Source organism: Pinus tabuliformis, chromosome 7 (genome assembly GCF_031772625.1).
Source record: "Pinus tabuliformis cultivar Carrire ecotype Pingquan chromosome 7, CPIR1, whole genome shotgun sequence".
Taxonomy (NCBI): domain Eukaryota; kingdom Viridiplantae; phylum Streptophyta; class Pinopsida; order Pinales; family Pinaceae; genus Pinus; species Pinus tabuliformis.
The window spans coordinates 833,637,435-833,653,092 of record NC_142293.1 but is presented as its reverse complement, the minus strand read 5'-3'; the positions used below and the strand labels follow the sequence as shown (position 1 = coordinate 833,653,092).

At 39.5% G+C, this 15,658-nt stretch overlaps 1 protein-coding gene across 2 annotated transcripts; it reads left to right on the top strand.

The window, feature by feature from the left end:
- The first annotated feature begins 1,444 nt into the window (after positions 1 to 1,444).
- Positions 1,445 to 15,388, top strand: LOC149250200 (uncharacterized). 2 transcript variants are annotated; one of them, XM_089458946.1, is made up of 5 exons: positions 1,445 to 1,621; positions 1,909 to 1,943; positions 2,047 to 2,144; positions 14,158 to 14,474; positions 14,672 to 15,388. In XM_089458946.1, the coding sequence occupies exons 2-5, from the start codon at positions 1,935 to 1,937 to the stop codon at positions 15,184 to 15,186; spliced, it is 939 nt and encodes a 312-aa protein (XP_089315072.1). In that variant the 5' UTR covers positions 1,445 to 1,621; positions 1,909 to 1,934; the 3' UTR covers positions 15,187 to 15,388. The 2 variants fall into 2 exon arrangements, with proteins under 2 accessions (XP_089315072.1, XP_089315073.1); XM_089458947.1 differs by having other exon boundaries at positions 1,445 to 1,719.
- The last annotated feature ends 270 nt before the right edge of the window (positions 15,389 to 15,658 follow it).

Here is a 15,658-nt window from a genome sequence, read left to right as displayed (position 1 = left end):
CTCTACAAATGATGATCATCTAATCTGGTCCCTTCCCTACTCTTCCTCTCATGCAATTGTAAAAGATATATATTTCGACCTCATTCCGAATTCAATCAAATCGAACAGACAACGCTTTCCAGTCTTCTGGTGGAAGCTTGGATGTCCCCTCAAAGTGACCTTATTCTCCTGGCTGGTGCTTTTCAACAAAAATTTGACTTGGGATTCCTTGAGGAGGCGATCATGGCACGGTCCCAGTAGATGTGTTCTCTGCAAAATGGAGGAGGAGACAAACTTCCACCTTTTCTTCAAATGCTCTGTCTCACAACAAATCTGGTATGAACTTGCACAATTTTTCTCTTTTCAGCATCTTAACTTCATCTCTGTTGATGCAACGTTTGCCTGGTGGGGATGACAAAACACTCTTAGGCCTATTCTTCCCATCACCTTATGGTCTCTTTGGAAGTGGAGGAACCTAAATTTTTTTGAGGATTCTTCTATCTCTGCCAAATATGTTCTCTCTTCCATCTTTGCTCTTTATCTTCCAATCAGCTGAATGATGCAATGGTTTTTGTCCTTTCTGATTTTGGGATTTGATCATATGAACATACAGCATGATGGTAATTTGTTTTACATGATGTGCTATGTTGCTTATCGGTAGTATTCATGAGTTTCCAATCTCATACAGAACTATCTGAATATCTTGTATATATATCCTCAATATAATATCATGATTTTCTGAAAAAAAACTAAACATGTTTGAGGTTGAAAGTCAGATTTTCAATCAATCAACTACAATTTTAATTGATTTGGGAGCAAGCCATAATTACATTGCCCATCTTCCAAACATGATTGCGGTTGAAGGTAAGATTTTCAATCAATTAATTGCAATTTTGATTGATTTAAGAGTAAGTTATAGTTACATTGCCCTTAATTTAGTTGAACGATTTATTGGTCCACATTGATCAACACTATAATAAGCAACAAAATTCTAAACACCACCTTGGAGTTGGCACATATGAGCCTTATCACAATGGGTCAAAAATAACCTCTTGAGATTTGACACCAAGTGAAAGGGATAACATCCATTGTACCAACCACTCCATTGTCCCATAAAAAAACTAATTTATTTCCCTGTCCCACATTTTAGGTAGACACTCTACCATCTTCAAAGATAAAAAAAACAGAAAATAAATAATTTATTATTATTATTATTTTTATTTATAATTAATAAAACTGGTAATTAGAATAATATCATATTAATGACTTACTGGTTAAGTACACTGCACCTAACTTAAAGAGGTATATAATTTAATTTGGAAATCTATATATATTTTTAATAATATTTTAAATAACATATTAATATTAATACATTATCATCATAAATTTTATTTTTAATTTTAAATTAATACAAAGTCAAATTAGGACTTCTGTTTAATATAAAATTAGGAAGGCAGCGAGGGAAGGAGGGATAAAAATAAACTGAACGACTTTTTCTTCTAATATAGCTTCGAGTATTTGTACCCTCGACGGCTGCAAGCTTCCCAGGCCGGCCCAGCTGCTTTGGGCGTAATTGGAAGTTCTGGAATTCTTCACACGAATTTTGCGACTTCGAAGTCGGCATCTGGTGCCGTTGGACTCGGTAGAGCCCGAGCTTCTACCCTATTTTTTAAGATCCGCTGTTCGAGTCTGTCTCGCCATTTTTTGAAACGTTCCCTTCACTTAACTTTGAGTAATTTGGTATGAAATTATCATTTTTCCTCTTTCATTAGAAGGCTTCTCGATCATTCTACTGTGTTTGGCTGTTTCGCGGTTAAATCAGGAGGAATCCCTGTATCACATGTCTAATTAGCTGTGTAGACGAAGTTGCTTGAATATTGCTAGGGTATGAACTAAATTAATATTCATCATTGCAATTAATATTAACAGGGTGCAGTTGGGTTCGGACAATTGCGATGGAAGAGGTACGTTTTTACATCCGTGTCCTCTGCGAGATGTTCGTTGATTCTGGTTTTTGTTGTGGGGGTTTAAAACTGGAATTGATTTAATTTTTATTTTCGGTCTCAGGAAGGATACAAGGTTTTGTTGAATGTGTATGATCTAAGCCAGGGACTTGCGCGACAATTGGCTTCCTCATTACTTGGAAGAGCCATTGAAGGAATCTGGTACAGTAAATATCAAAATGCTACGTTTAAGATGTGTTTTCTGAATGAATCTCTTTTTCTCTACACCTTTTTTAAGGTATACGTTTTGCATTAGTTTACAAAGATGTTTAAAGTTATATTGAACAACATTCATTAAGCCCAGCTCCAGATCGAGAAATTGCAAAAACTTTAAACTAAGATAAGTTGTTTTGCATTTATTGAACTTAAAATTTACCAAAAATTACGTTTGAACAAAGAATAATTAGCTTATGTGGAATTTGAATTCTTTCCAGTACGTGAGCTGAAATGTCAGTGCCCTCAACATGGGTTAGGAGTAATGGTAGAGATCTTGGGTTATCATGGATGAAACCCATGTTCAAATCCCAGGGGAGGCCAAAAATGTTGAAACGGGTTGGGGTAAAGTGAATGGATAGTCAACTCGGCAACTTGGTAAAACTCGTCAAATCTCAAAAACTATGAATGATGGACCATGGGCTATGTCATTAGTGTTTGAATCATGAAGCATAGGCAAATTACTTTTGAGTTGAGAGCTTATAAACAAAAATCTCAACACATCTTTCTCCGATGGTGCCATTAATTTCGATTCCAAATCTCTCTAGCCTCATTTGAGAAGGTTGGTTCCTTAATGTTGAGCATCTAATTATTACTTGGATCAACCTTGTCCAATTCGATTGTATAATCATCCCTAGTTCCTTCCCATTGCCTCCTACATGGTTGAAGATTGTAGGGCATGAACATATTATAGTTATGGTGGCATTTATAGTCATTGTAGGTTTGGCTTAACAATAGGATAGCTCTTAAAGTTGTGTTACTGGGTCTGTCGGTCCTAAGCGACGGATCCCCAGATTGGATCCTGATCCGCTAGGATTTGCCCGAGATATCTTTCGTATATGTTTACTGTATGGATCGAGACAGATCCCTCATCAATGAAACGAATCCCAAGCATCATAAGTTTATACAACAATTTTGGTTTCTTAAGATATGAAAATAAAACGAATTTCGTTTGGCATTCTGTATTCACTTAAAGTTGGTCATTCTTTGTGCTCATTCACGGCTTAACTGAAATTAATTTTCAAAATTTTTGTTGCTCATTCACGGCTTAACTGAAATTAATTGATTTTTTTTTTGTTGCCAATTAGGTGTAGTTTGAGTGGCTGAGAGGGAATGTTGTTTCCTCCCCTGCTTAAGTTGGGTTCAAATCCCACTATGTGATATGCTTGCTCTTGGTGAGCCAATTGTTATCGAGACGCTGACCCGACCTTGAGTTTTAAATAATCTGGTTTACTGTGGCTACCATCCATGGACTGAAGGAAAGTTCAGGCGTGTTTCCCCAGAAAAAGCACATTCTGTGCAAAAGAATATCAAAAATATGTATTTTAAAAATTTTATATACCTTTTTTGTGTTTACAATATTTTCTTCCAAGGAAAAAAATGCTTTCTTTATTTCAGTAGAGAATAAAGAGCACCCTCTTAAGTATTTCAATACTTGAGATAAAAAGCATAATGACTTAACGCCATCTCCGAGATTAACCATTGATTTCCATTTCTTGAACCTATAGATCTAGTCAAGTTACTATGCATGTGCAATCCAAATGTTCCTCTACTAAAATTTGACCCACAAGCAGAGTTGCCTGCTTAGACAAAGCATCAGCAGTGGTGTTTGGCTCCCCATATTTGTGTAAAAGTAATATTGTCGCAGAGAATTGAGTTCTCCTTGAGTTGTCCTGCACGAGTAAGTAGCGTTCTATTTGAACATGTAGTATTTCCTTCATCTAATTGATTACTATAGTATAAGTGAATCCCCATATACCTGTAACTGTTGCAGCTACTTTTGCATTGCTATTTTCATCAAGTATTTAGGAGCCATGAATTCTTTATAGTTGTTAGTGCACCTACCCAGGTTAGCATTGACCTGATAGTAGTGATTTGAGACATTGTGAATACTATTTTCTGTCGCTTCTAATCCAATCCAATAATGTGCTTGGAGCAATATATTTTTAAGTGAATTCTCTTCCATAGGCTCTCTTTTGGAACCATATTTGTAAGAGGTTTTGTAGCAAGTAATATGCTAACTTTCTATGTATTTATTAACTCAAAAAACGTCTGGCTGGTTTGGGTTTGGTTTGTAATTTTAGGAAAACTGGCTTCAGTTTGATTTTGGCATTTCTGAGTCCTGACTACTTTGATCCAGGAGGCAAGACCACAAACCACCCCATATTCTTCTTCATGGGGTGTGCAATGATGTTCCCCTTGTTAATCACTTTGTAACAACAAATGAATGCAATAACTAGTCACCTTAACCTCTTGCAAAAACAGTATATAGTCCTCAACATCAGAGATGTATCACAAATCCACACACGTTTTGTGTTGCTTAAAGCTCCATACACATTCAATGTCGCAAGTCCAAACTTCATGGGCACCTTGTCCATTTAATGTGATCATGAGGAGGAAGATTAGTTTTTTTTGTTTGTTTGTTTCTTCCGAATGCTAGGTTTGGGTTGAATTGGAATTTGTATTTTAATATCTTGCATTTGACATAAAGGTAGTAATTTCATTGACTTGCCTTGGGGATTGACATGTTTACCGTCCTTCCAACCATGGTCCACCTGTCACCACCATTCCTGGTCACTAATTCATCAAATGCTTGCTCAAGAACTACAAAAATATTAACTGTGCATATGACATTAAACTTACAAGCTTTTGCTAGGGGAGGAAATGTGTGTAACTGAAAAATATCCTTTGCTACCAAAGTTCCTGTATTTGGTTCTAGGTTGCTGGAACCATATACTTTGGCTCCATAGTAGAGGATAGATTAGTGGAGCTTGTTGGCTTACTGTTATCAGGGTGTTGACAAATAGTTCTATTTTGTGAAATGCTAGGTTGCTTTGAACCGATTTCTGTATTAATAGCTAGCATTTGACATCAGGTGTAGTAATTCCATTGACTCCCCTCAGGATTTGGCCTTGTTTACTTGTCTTCCTTCCAACTGTAGTCCACTTGTCATTGCCATTCTTGGTAGTGTTAAGGTTGGAGTTGACTAGAGAACGTCCTGGTTGTGTATTTCTGTCAAATTTATCAGGAACATCTTGTGGCGTAGTTGTCATATCAAGTTCCTTCAATGGGTAATCCTTAATCAGATGCGAAGGCAATAAATAGGTAAGGCAGATGTAGTTGAATTTCAGATGTGAAGTTGTGCAAGATTAGTTTCACTACATACTTGTGCATTAGTTCTCATAGATTGGATTGGGCTACTTTTTTATCCCCATCTAGTTGTTGACCAACGGTTTTGATGATTTGCCAATACATGCTCGACAATGTTCTCGCAGACTTGGAAACTCACTCCAAAGACGGCATTGATGTTGCAAGGAAAAATTCATCCTGTCAGGGTAGGGCATTTTTATCTGGAACATCTTATGGCATAGTTGTCATATCGAGTTTGTTTAATGGGTTATCTTTATTCAGATGGGCATGCAAGTAATGGGCAAGTTAAGTGTTGGAAAGATGAATCATTTTCGGAACATGCACCCTACCTGGAAGATGTAGCTGAATTTCAAATGTTAAGTCATGTGTAATATGAGTTTCAATAATACACATGCATTAGGTCTTGTAGATTGGGCCTTTATTCTATCCCCAAGCAGTAGTTGACTAAGGGTTACAGGCATTTCTTCTATCCCCAACCAGTAGTCCTAAGTCAACCAAGGGTTTCACGATTTTGTTAGTACATGCCCGGTGATATTTGAGCAGCCTTGGAAATTCACTCCAAATAGGGGCATTGATCTGTGAGGCAAAAGTCATATTGTCAGGATTGCACAGAAGTTGTGGCCTTTGCATTCATCTGCGTGTGATTTAGGAGTACTTCATCAGCTGCTTCCTTAGAACCAAAGAGCATGTAATAGAGCAGTGAAATTTTGCCCTAACTTACCATAGGGTTTTTAATGAAATATGCAATGAGGATATCAATCAATACTGCAATGTTTATTCATACTGTAAGTTCTGTATTTTCTATGCAACTGTAAAGGCACTACTGTGGTAACAATGCTAAACAGCATTTACTGAAATTTGGATAGTTCAGAAAACCAGTCCACAATAACCATTCATAAATTATGCCACAGCGTAACTATTGATAATATTTAATAGAGTTCACAACGATCAATTTATGATTTCAAATACTCATTACACAAAATTCAAATCTTTGGCAGGCTTGAAATCCACACAGATTTCGAGATCTATATAATCCGTAATACCCTTACTGTTCCAAACTGCAGCAGACAGGAACCCTTAATCACTGTAATTTCCTTTTCTCAAGAGCGGCTAACCCGTGAGCTTCCAACAACCCAGTCACCATGCAATTTGTAAAAAACTTTGGAACTAAGTCACCTGACACGGGGATTCGGGATTCGTAGGATTCGGGATTCGTGGTGTCGGATTCGGACACGTTGACTCCCCGGAACAGGACACGTAGGATTCGTTATATATTATTTTATATATATATATATATATATATATATATTAAAAATTAGATATTTCTTACACAAATTTTAATTAATGATACAAATTTATTGATTTCAAACATAGATCTTCATCTACGTTTGAAATTCAAATACATGTCAGTGGTACTGGTCACATAAATGATAAATCTATTAATTTAAATCATGATTCATAATTCATAACTGAAAGACAACTTACAACTACAAGATAGTAAGATAAACACACTGACAACTGTAGTTTTCTCATTAAGTCATCAAATCAAAGTGTGTTACATAGGTAGTGCCGGTGCAATGCCAATGGCAAATAGAAATAGAAAATATAAAACAACTACAGGTATACAAGCCTCAAGGCATCAATCAGCGTCAGAATCAGCATTAGAATCAACATCAATGTCCTCATCATCATGGTCCCCACTGCTCTCCTCTGCATCCTCCTCCTCCCCTGTATCCATAGTCGCCTCTGCATTTGCTGGTGTGGAGGTTGACCCCTCTAGGTCATCAAATCTAACAGGCTCTAGGTCATCAAATCTAACAGGCTCTAGCACTGGATCATTGAGATCCATGTTGGCCAATGCCAACTCAACACTGGTGTCCAGACCCATATCATCAGGAAAGACATCCCACTTCTTTGTCTTTCCCCTCAACCACTCTTCCCTCTGCCTTTAAATAAGATGAAGGTTGGTGTGCACATACACCATTGTCTCTGCCCTGTACTGCTCAAGCCTGCTCTTTTTCACACTATACAAATTCCCATATGTGCTCCAATTCCTCTCGCAACAAGAGGATGAAGTCACCTGAGAGAGGAGCCTCATGGCTAACTGCTAAAGAGGAGGGCTTGTTGCCCCATGATTTGCCCACCAAGAATAGGGCTTCTTAGCCCCCCTGTCTCTAATCACATCATAACCTCCAAATCGACCATTGCCAGTGGAAAACTCTGCAAAGGCATCCTCCACCTTAGCAAGCAATGCACTATCCTGATAAATCCACTTGAATGCCTCTTTCTTCCCCTGTGAGATTTCACCATCCATGTGACGAGGGAATCTGTGGGAAGTGAGTGAGCCAAACAATGTAAAGGCGTACAATTCTTGTCCCATCTGCTGACAAGAATATCATGTATGGTATCATAGAAGGCCTCTGGTGATGTCTCATACTCGGGGCACTCACTCTGTAGAATAATGCTCCTCACAGACTCAATCATGGAATCCCATCCCTCATAAACCTCTCCTAGGATGGGTTTGTCTGTATCTGCAAATCGAAGCAAAGAAATGATAGGGTCCATGATCCGAATAATTAGATCTACCCTCTCCCACCAAGCATCATCTAGCACTGTGTCCTTCACTCTTTTAGAGGCTACCTGATTTGTCTTTCTCTAAAATGACCAAAACTCAGAAATAACCATGGACCCAAGAGCGGTCTTGACCTCCCTCAACCTCTTCAACATCATGAATGAAGATGCAAACCATGTATCAACAATTTTCAACAATGATAGATTGGTGTACTCCTTGTAGATAGTGAGGGCATTTGTATGATTTTGCACAAAGTTACGGATATGTCTTGCATCCTCAATAATGCTTCCAATCCAAAGCACATCAGAAGCAATGGATTTCAGTGCTAAGTTCAATGAATGGACAATGCAAGGTGTCCAAAACACTTGTGGATATTTAGCTTCCACAATCATGCCAGCAGCCTTGCAAACAAGTGCATTATCTGTAATGATTTGCACACAAGAATCAACACCTACATCTTCAATAACTTTAATAAATAACTCACCAATAAATTGTGCATCCTTGTAATCGCCAAGTGTATCCATTGCTTTCATGAAAACTGGACCACTCAAGGAAGACACCATGAAGTTGATGATTGGGTGTCGTGCTGGATCTGTCCATCCATCAGAAACAATGCTAACCCCGGATGTTGGCCATGATGCTACAATAGGCTCAAGCATTTTTTGCACCTCTTTTTTTGCCTTCGTCAACAATGTGGTTCTCAGCTTCTCTGACCCAGGAGGCACATACCCTGCTGGAGCCCCTTGAGTTAGAGCTCGGCACATCTCAATAAAAAGAGGTGAACATGCAACATTAAATGATATGAAGTTTTGATAGAAGAAGAAGGCAATGGTGAGATCAAGCTCTTCCTGTCTCTCTTTTTGGAAAATCTTGTCCATTGGACCAAGTGCTCTTCTTTTTGATGCTTGTCCCCCAGTAGAAGTAGAAATCTCAAATGGAAATTTGGTGGCGACTTTCCTCAAAAATGGAAGGGGGTCTTCATTCTTGGGTTTTCTTGATTTTGAAGCCACATGTTCCATACCAACATTGGCCTCATTTTCCAATTCTTTTCTCTTTTGTAAAGAAACAGCTTTACAAGCTCCAATCCCACAACCCAGTAAAGCCAACAAATGTGATTTCACACGGTAATATGTGCTTTTGAAAGAAATGTGACAAAAGTTGTCTTTCCATTGCACATTGCCTCCTCTCTTTCCCTTGGTGTTTGGCCCATCCTCTCTTGTGACATATTTCCACAATGGATATTATCATATTTATCATTGTCTTTAGGTCCTCCTCTTCTCTCAACATTACTTGCAGCAGACTCTGATGATATTGGGGGAGGAGGGGCATCTCCACCCATGACATTCTTGCCCTTCTTTTGCCCTCCTTAACTGCTGCCTTTGATTGAGCCATGAATACTGTAAAAGAAATGAACAAAGCATGTACAAATTTGTAAACAAAAAATCATATACAAACTGTTGTAAGAAATGCAAAAAAATGGAGGTGAAATGCACTTACCTGGTGCTTGAATCTCCTTGCTGCAAACCCTTCTCCACTTGCCAATAGCTCACAAAACACTTGCCAAATGAAAATATGCGTGGCTGTAATGAGCAAATACGCCCTTTTCATACCCGCGCAGGTCACTTTTTCCGCCTAGCGAGTCTTGGAAAACAGGACACGATTCCCAAAATCGTGACATGCTGCCAAAATCGTGACACACAGTCGGATTCGACGTGGCAAAAAAGGACACGATGTGTCATGGATTTTGGACACGAATTTCGAGAGAATCGTGTCGGACACGACGGATTTGGATTCGTGGGGCCTATAGGACGAATTCGGTTACTTAGCTTTGGATGATCATTCCGCAACCTGGGACCAGAATTACTGTAAAAAAATACCCTAATCGCTGGGTTAGGTTTCGGACCTGCTCAGTTCAAGTGTCCACATAGCCGGAATTCCTCAGGAAGAATTTCACGTCAACCCTCTTTGGAGGTCCCGAGCTAGAGCAGGGTTTAATTATCAAACGAACTTCTTAAGATGCTTCCTGCCACTGATCAAACCTTGACGGAAATGCACATGACTTCTATAAGAATCTTGTGCTAGGAGAATCTCGCTCCTCTTCAAATTCTAATTCTGTGCCAGTCAAAATGCAAGGTGATTTCGTTGTCTTCCAATATTTTTCTTGTGTTTAACAGGAAGAAAGATGACCTCCGCTACCTTCAAAAAGATCTTCGCGATCCTTCAAAGAGATCTTCGCAATCCTTCAAAGAGATCTTCGCAACCCTTTAACAGACTTCGAGAGGTCTTGCTTTCCAAAATAAAATTCATGTGCCCAAAAACCAGAGAAATTAATCCAGCGGAAATTTGCTGCTCCTTAAAAAGTGTTCTTGTGCCAGAACAAGGACAATAAAAATAAAAAGATAAGGGGGGGATTATCAACTTGGGTGGAATCTTTCACCACTGAAATTGAGAGGAAAAAAAGGGGTCTTAAAACCTCAGAGCCTCAGGTTCAAAAGAACAGAGAAATGATCCATTTCATGATGATCTAAATGAACTTAATCCTCTTGTATTTATAGATTTCCTTGAGGGGATACTCTTATTTAGATGAGTAAAATTGGCTCTAAACCCCAACTTTGGGTTACTTTGTCCAGCTGCCCCAAAACTCGCCCACACATTGTGTATTTTGAGGTTTTCCCCGTTATCCAGGACTATAGCCTTACGGGGATCAATAGACTACTTTGTCTCTTGAGTGATTAATTTTTTGGGAACATTATAGAGCATGCAAATATAATGTTTAACAACCCTGCAAAAAGTTTAATCACGGCAACAATTAGTCTCCAAATTCTAAAAATAAATAGATAAGGGAGATTATCAACTTGGGTGGAATCTTTCACCACCGAAATTGAGAGGAAAAAGGGGCCTTAAAACCTCAGAGCCTCAGGCTGAAAAGAACAGAGATAAATGATCCATTTCATGATGATCTAAATGAATTTAATCCTCTTGTAGTTATAGATTTCCTTGAGGGGATTCTCCTCTTAATTAGTTGAGTAAAAATTGCTCCAGAGTCCAAACCCTAACTTTGGGTTTCTTTGCCCAGCTGCCCCAAAACTCGCCCACACATTGGGTATTTTGAGGTTTTCCTCTTTATCCAGGACTATAGCCTTATGGGGATCAATAGACTACTTCATCTCTTGAGCGATTAATTTTTGGGAACATTATAGAGCATGCAAATATAATGCTTAACAACCCTGCAAAAAGTTTAATCCTGGCAACAATTAGTCTCCAAATTCTCATTGTACTATTTATATGTCTTTATCAGATGACATTTTCCAAAGAAAAAACATGATCATTTCTAAAGTTTGAATCAGTTAACATATTCCTCAATGGAGGCAGTCTTGTTACAAGGAAACTTCTATAGGTGTAAACCTCTTATGCACGTAAGTAATGGTTTCCGTGGGAATTCAGTAAGAGCATATTGGGCTTTGGTCCCAGGGTCAACTAGCGTCACATGATCTTCACCTTGGTGGACTGGAAATGACTGTGGAGACATGTTTCAAGGTTCCTTGAAAATCATATGGAGACAGTACATTGCTTGCCATATGTTCCAGATCCCCAAGAAAAACCAAAAAAGCCATGTGTAAGCTCATGAATCATGGAATAGCTCCTGTCAGGGCTAAGATAACTGCTGTCAAGCAAAGACAAACATTATACCATTGATGGTCCAAAGCCTTGGAGAATGGATGACAGCAGAAGAAATCAAGTGTATGAAGAGGTAACTAAGTTCGGAAAATATGGAAATGCCAACAAATACCATTAGCCACTGGACCAACACGGTATTCAAAGTAGCTACAGGACAAATTTATGCTTCTCGGTGGAGTGAATGGTGGGGTTAGTAAAGGATTATGTGGCAACGATATGTCGGAATCTGTCTCTCAGCAGCATGATAACTTTTCAAAGAAGCTGCAGGACAAATTTATGCTTCTGGGTGGAGTGAATGGTGGATTAGGAAAGTATTATGTGGCAAATGATATGTTGAAATCTGTCTCTCAGCAGCAAGATAACATTGGAGTTGCCTCTCCCGGATGCGGGTGACTATGCAGCGTGAAGGGCAGGTGTCAGGTGTGGCTCGTCACATGGGCAGGTGTAAGCCCGGACGAGCCACGACATACCAGAACGCAGGTGAATTAAATACGATGGGAGGTATAGTTATTTGGGTTTTACTGCTGGTTCAGACGGCATTCAATGTGCAGCAGCGATCGAGGCAAATGGCGCTCAATATTTTCGCCCCCCATGTCGCCTGTCTTCATTCCTGCAAGCGTTCCGAGCAGAAGCTGGCCGAGACGGAACATTCTCTGGCTCAGTGCAAAATTACTCAGAGGAATTCTTGTCTGAAGGGTAATTCGAAGATGCAGAGAGAGAGACCCAGAATGAGCAGTCGCCGTGGCGGTTCCAGGGGTCGCTCTGCTACTCAGCGACCAGTCAATTCGCCTTCCTCCTCGGTGGAATTCACTTCTGAGCATAACAGAGGCTCGAATAGACTTGTAGGCCGCGGCAATGTGCGTGGGTGGGAAGAAATTCCGGACTGTGGTCATGTGGAACATCCGGCTGTTCGCTACCGGATCCCCTGCACTCTGGAGAACAACACTCTCATTATCTCAGTCATGGTGGAACACTGCAGCAATCTCAGGGGGCCTTTGGACAACCTGAATGTGCCAGTGGTTGACATGCAAGTTCCCACGGTTGATATGCGGCGGCCAACCAGAGCAGACTCTCCCCAAGCCACTCAAGCTGCGGATGCTGGCCCCAGTGAGCCGGTTCAGAGGTCGCTGCGCTCGGACATGGAGGAATCACAGAAATTCAAAGGACCAGCGAAGGATGAGCCTCACACAACCGATGAGGACTAGCACTTCCATCACTCTGTCTTTCGCTGCCAGGAAAGCAACTCTCTGTTTGTCTTTCATGCTCTTTGTCGATCTACTGCCATCTCTGTCGGTTTGTCTATGTGTCAACCATGCCGGATTATATGTCCACCGTGTCAGATTATGTGTCCACCGTGTTGGTTTATGTGTCCATCGTGTCAGTTCATATGTCCATCGTGGCGGTTCACATGTTTATTGTGTCGATTCAAATGCTGGATATGTCGATTCAGATGTCCCAATTTTGTAATGATGCTGCCCTGAAAGGTCTTTTATGGGGAAAAATCTCTATGGAGATGCAGGGCCACGGCCCTGGTGTAATTTTTGCTGTAATTTTTGAATTTTTTGTAATATAAATAGCCTAGTCTTACAGAGAAAAAAAAAAAAAAAACATTGGAGTTGCCTCTCTTTTTGGCAACTTCTCTGTTAGAACTTAGAATAAAGCACTGCTCCCACTGTAGATGTTGCATCAGTTTCCGTTTCAACTACAAATGCTAAGTCAATTCAGGAAAGAATAGGGACTGGTTTGCTCCCCCAATCACTTGTTCTTTTACATCTATGGTCACTGTTGTTCACCCTTAGATGTGTTATTGAGAGAAATCAGTTATGCATGTGGTTGGATCAGTGAGGTCGTAAGCAGGTCACAGGCATTGCTGCTCCTAATATGAACTTCCAGACAGGTTCAAATAATGACTTCAGAAGGAAAACTCCAGAACTAATGTGCTGGGGATGTCATCTTGTTTTGATTCCCAGGCGAGAACGTTAACTGGCAGGAGATTGTGGGGTGGTGGGTTGCCTGCTGTTTTGTGTAGGTTCAAAGTAATAACTATTTGTTCATAAGCATATCCACGCAGTCTCAAATCTATGTTGCTGGTTCATGTTGATTTTTTGCCTCTTGTGGCATATCTTTACTGTTCATGATGTTTCACTGCTTGTTATGGTGTATCTTTGCTTCGAGTGTGGTTTCTCTGTTTGCTATCGCAAATTTCTGCTGGAACTTTTCGCTTTCTGCTATGGCATGTTCCTTCTGTTGGTGATGATTCTCTACCTGCTATTGTGTGTTTTCTGCTGGATGTGATGATTCTCTGCCTGCTATGGTGTGATCTCTGCAGTTCTCATTTATGGTTTTCTGGAACAACTGGACATCAACCTGCTACTAATATTTTCCTGAATTAGAGTTCATTGTGGGTTTGTCTGCGAGTAATATAACTGGATTAATGTGCTTTGGATTAGACATTGGTATGTGCTTGATTTCGATTTTGAGAGTATGCCTCATTGTTGAGCTCCTTATGTATTGTTGTCCGATACTGAATTGTTACTGTTTTGTTTCTCATCTATTTCACAGGCATACAGGGATTGTGGTTTATGGCAATGAATATTATTATGGAGGAGGTATTCAGCATACACCAGCTGGAAAGACTCCTTATGGAAAACCTTTGAAAGTTATAGAATTGGGTATAACCCATTTGCCAAAGGAAATTTTTGAAGAATATTTGCAAGATATTAGCCAGCGCTACACAGCTGAATCTTATAGTTTGCTGCACCACAACTGTAACAACTTCAGCAATGAGGTAGCGTGTTTTTTGGTTGGCTGCAATATCCCAGAATATATTCTTCGTCTGCCTGAGGAGGCTATAAACACTCCAATGGGTGCCTTATTATGTAAGTTTTCTTTTACTGAAGTCATATCATAGAATAGTTGATGTTTGTAACTTTGTACGTAAGTAGACAAATGGTACACTTTCCTGTTCATCACAGCAGTTCCAAGCATATCTGTCTTTCAAATGAGATAATTAGGCCTAAATGGATTTTATGATACAAGGTTCCTTTCTTCTCACTTGATTTTACTGGTGAAGCAGTGCCAATGATACAACAATTAGAGACCAGTTTAAGATATGGAGGGGTTCCTGAAGCTCCTCGTTTAGGATCTTTCTCATCTACCCCTGTTGTTGTAGAGCAGTGTGAAACATCAAGTCTTTCAAATAATCGAGGCAAAGAAGAATTGGCAGTGCAAGAAGATGCAGACAGTGGCAATGAGAAGCCTTCTCTTGTGACTACTAAAGACAGCTCTGTAATTCTGCCTGCTGTTGGTCCTGGGAAGTTGCTGTCATCTGATGCTTCACTGAATGTGGGTACCAAGGAGATTGATCACTGTCAAAAAGATCTCCAGAAAATTGAATTAAGTGAAAGAAACCAAGATGAAACAATTCAAGAAGATCCTCTCAAAGATGCTAGGAAAAAAGTCCAGGAAGAAATCACTCGTGAATTTGCTATTATTATGACTAGTGGGACTTTGCGGGCAAGTGAGGCAGCAGCTCTTGCTGCACGGCGTGTTATGGAGAGACATGGAATGTTAACTGTTACAACACGCTAGAGGTGATAACATGAAGTCAAGTGAGTCCTTGATTGCATGTTTGGCACAGTTCCTTGCATTGTTACGAACTGGGATGTATACAATTTATTTGTTTTATGGTACATATTATGAAGTTTTAACCGAAAGGTGAGATCATAAACCTCTAAGGGAACACCATTGAAACAGAAACCTTCTAATAAGATTGTCAAAGTCATTCTGCTTAGCGTGCATTTTGCTTTTACTATTTATTATTTAAACATATTGCTTCCCATGGCTTGATTATTTATTCAAAATGCAGTCATAATGCTTGTGTCTGTGTTGGCATTTACCTACAAAAATATAGTAATTGTATGAAGAAATATGGAATATCAAATTATTAAAAAATAGACAGTCCAAAATAATGAACAAAGATGAGTTTTGGTTGAGGATTATTCTTTTGCTACTGGGTAGGATATTTGAGAACTCTCCTGAAAAGCTTCTGTGTAGGTTCTGC

Bases quoted from the DNA above. Each gene is read 5' to 3' on its own strand.
- LOC149250200 (XM_089458946.1), top strand. The intron at 2,145-14,157 runs GTACAGTAAATA...TCTATTTCACAG, and splicing joins AGAGCCATTGAAGGAATCTG to GCATACAGGGATTGTGGTTT. The intron at 14,475-14,671 runs GTAAGTTTTCTT...CTGGTGAAGCAG, and splicing joins TCCAATGGGTGCCTTATTAT to TGCCAATGATACAACAATTA.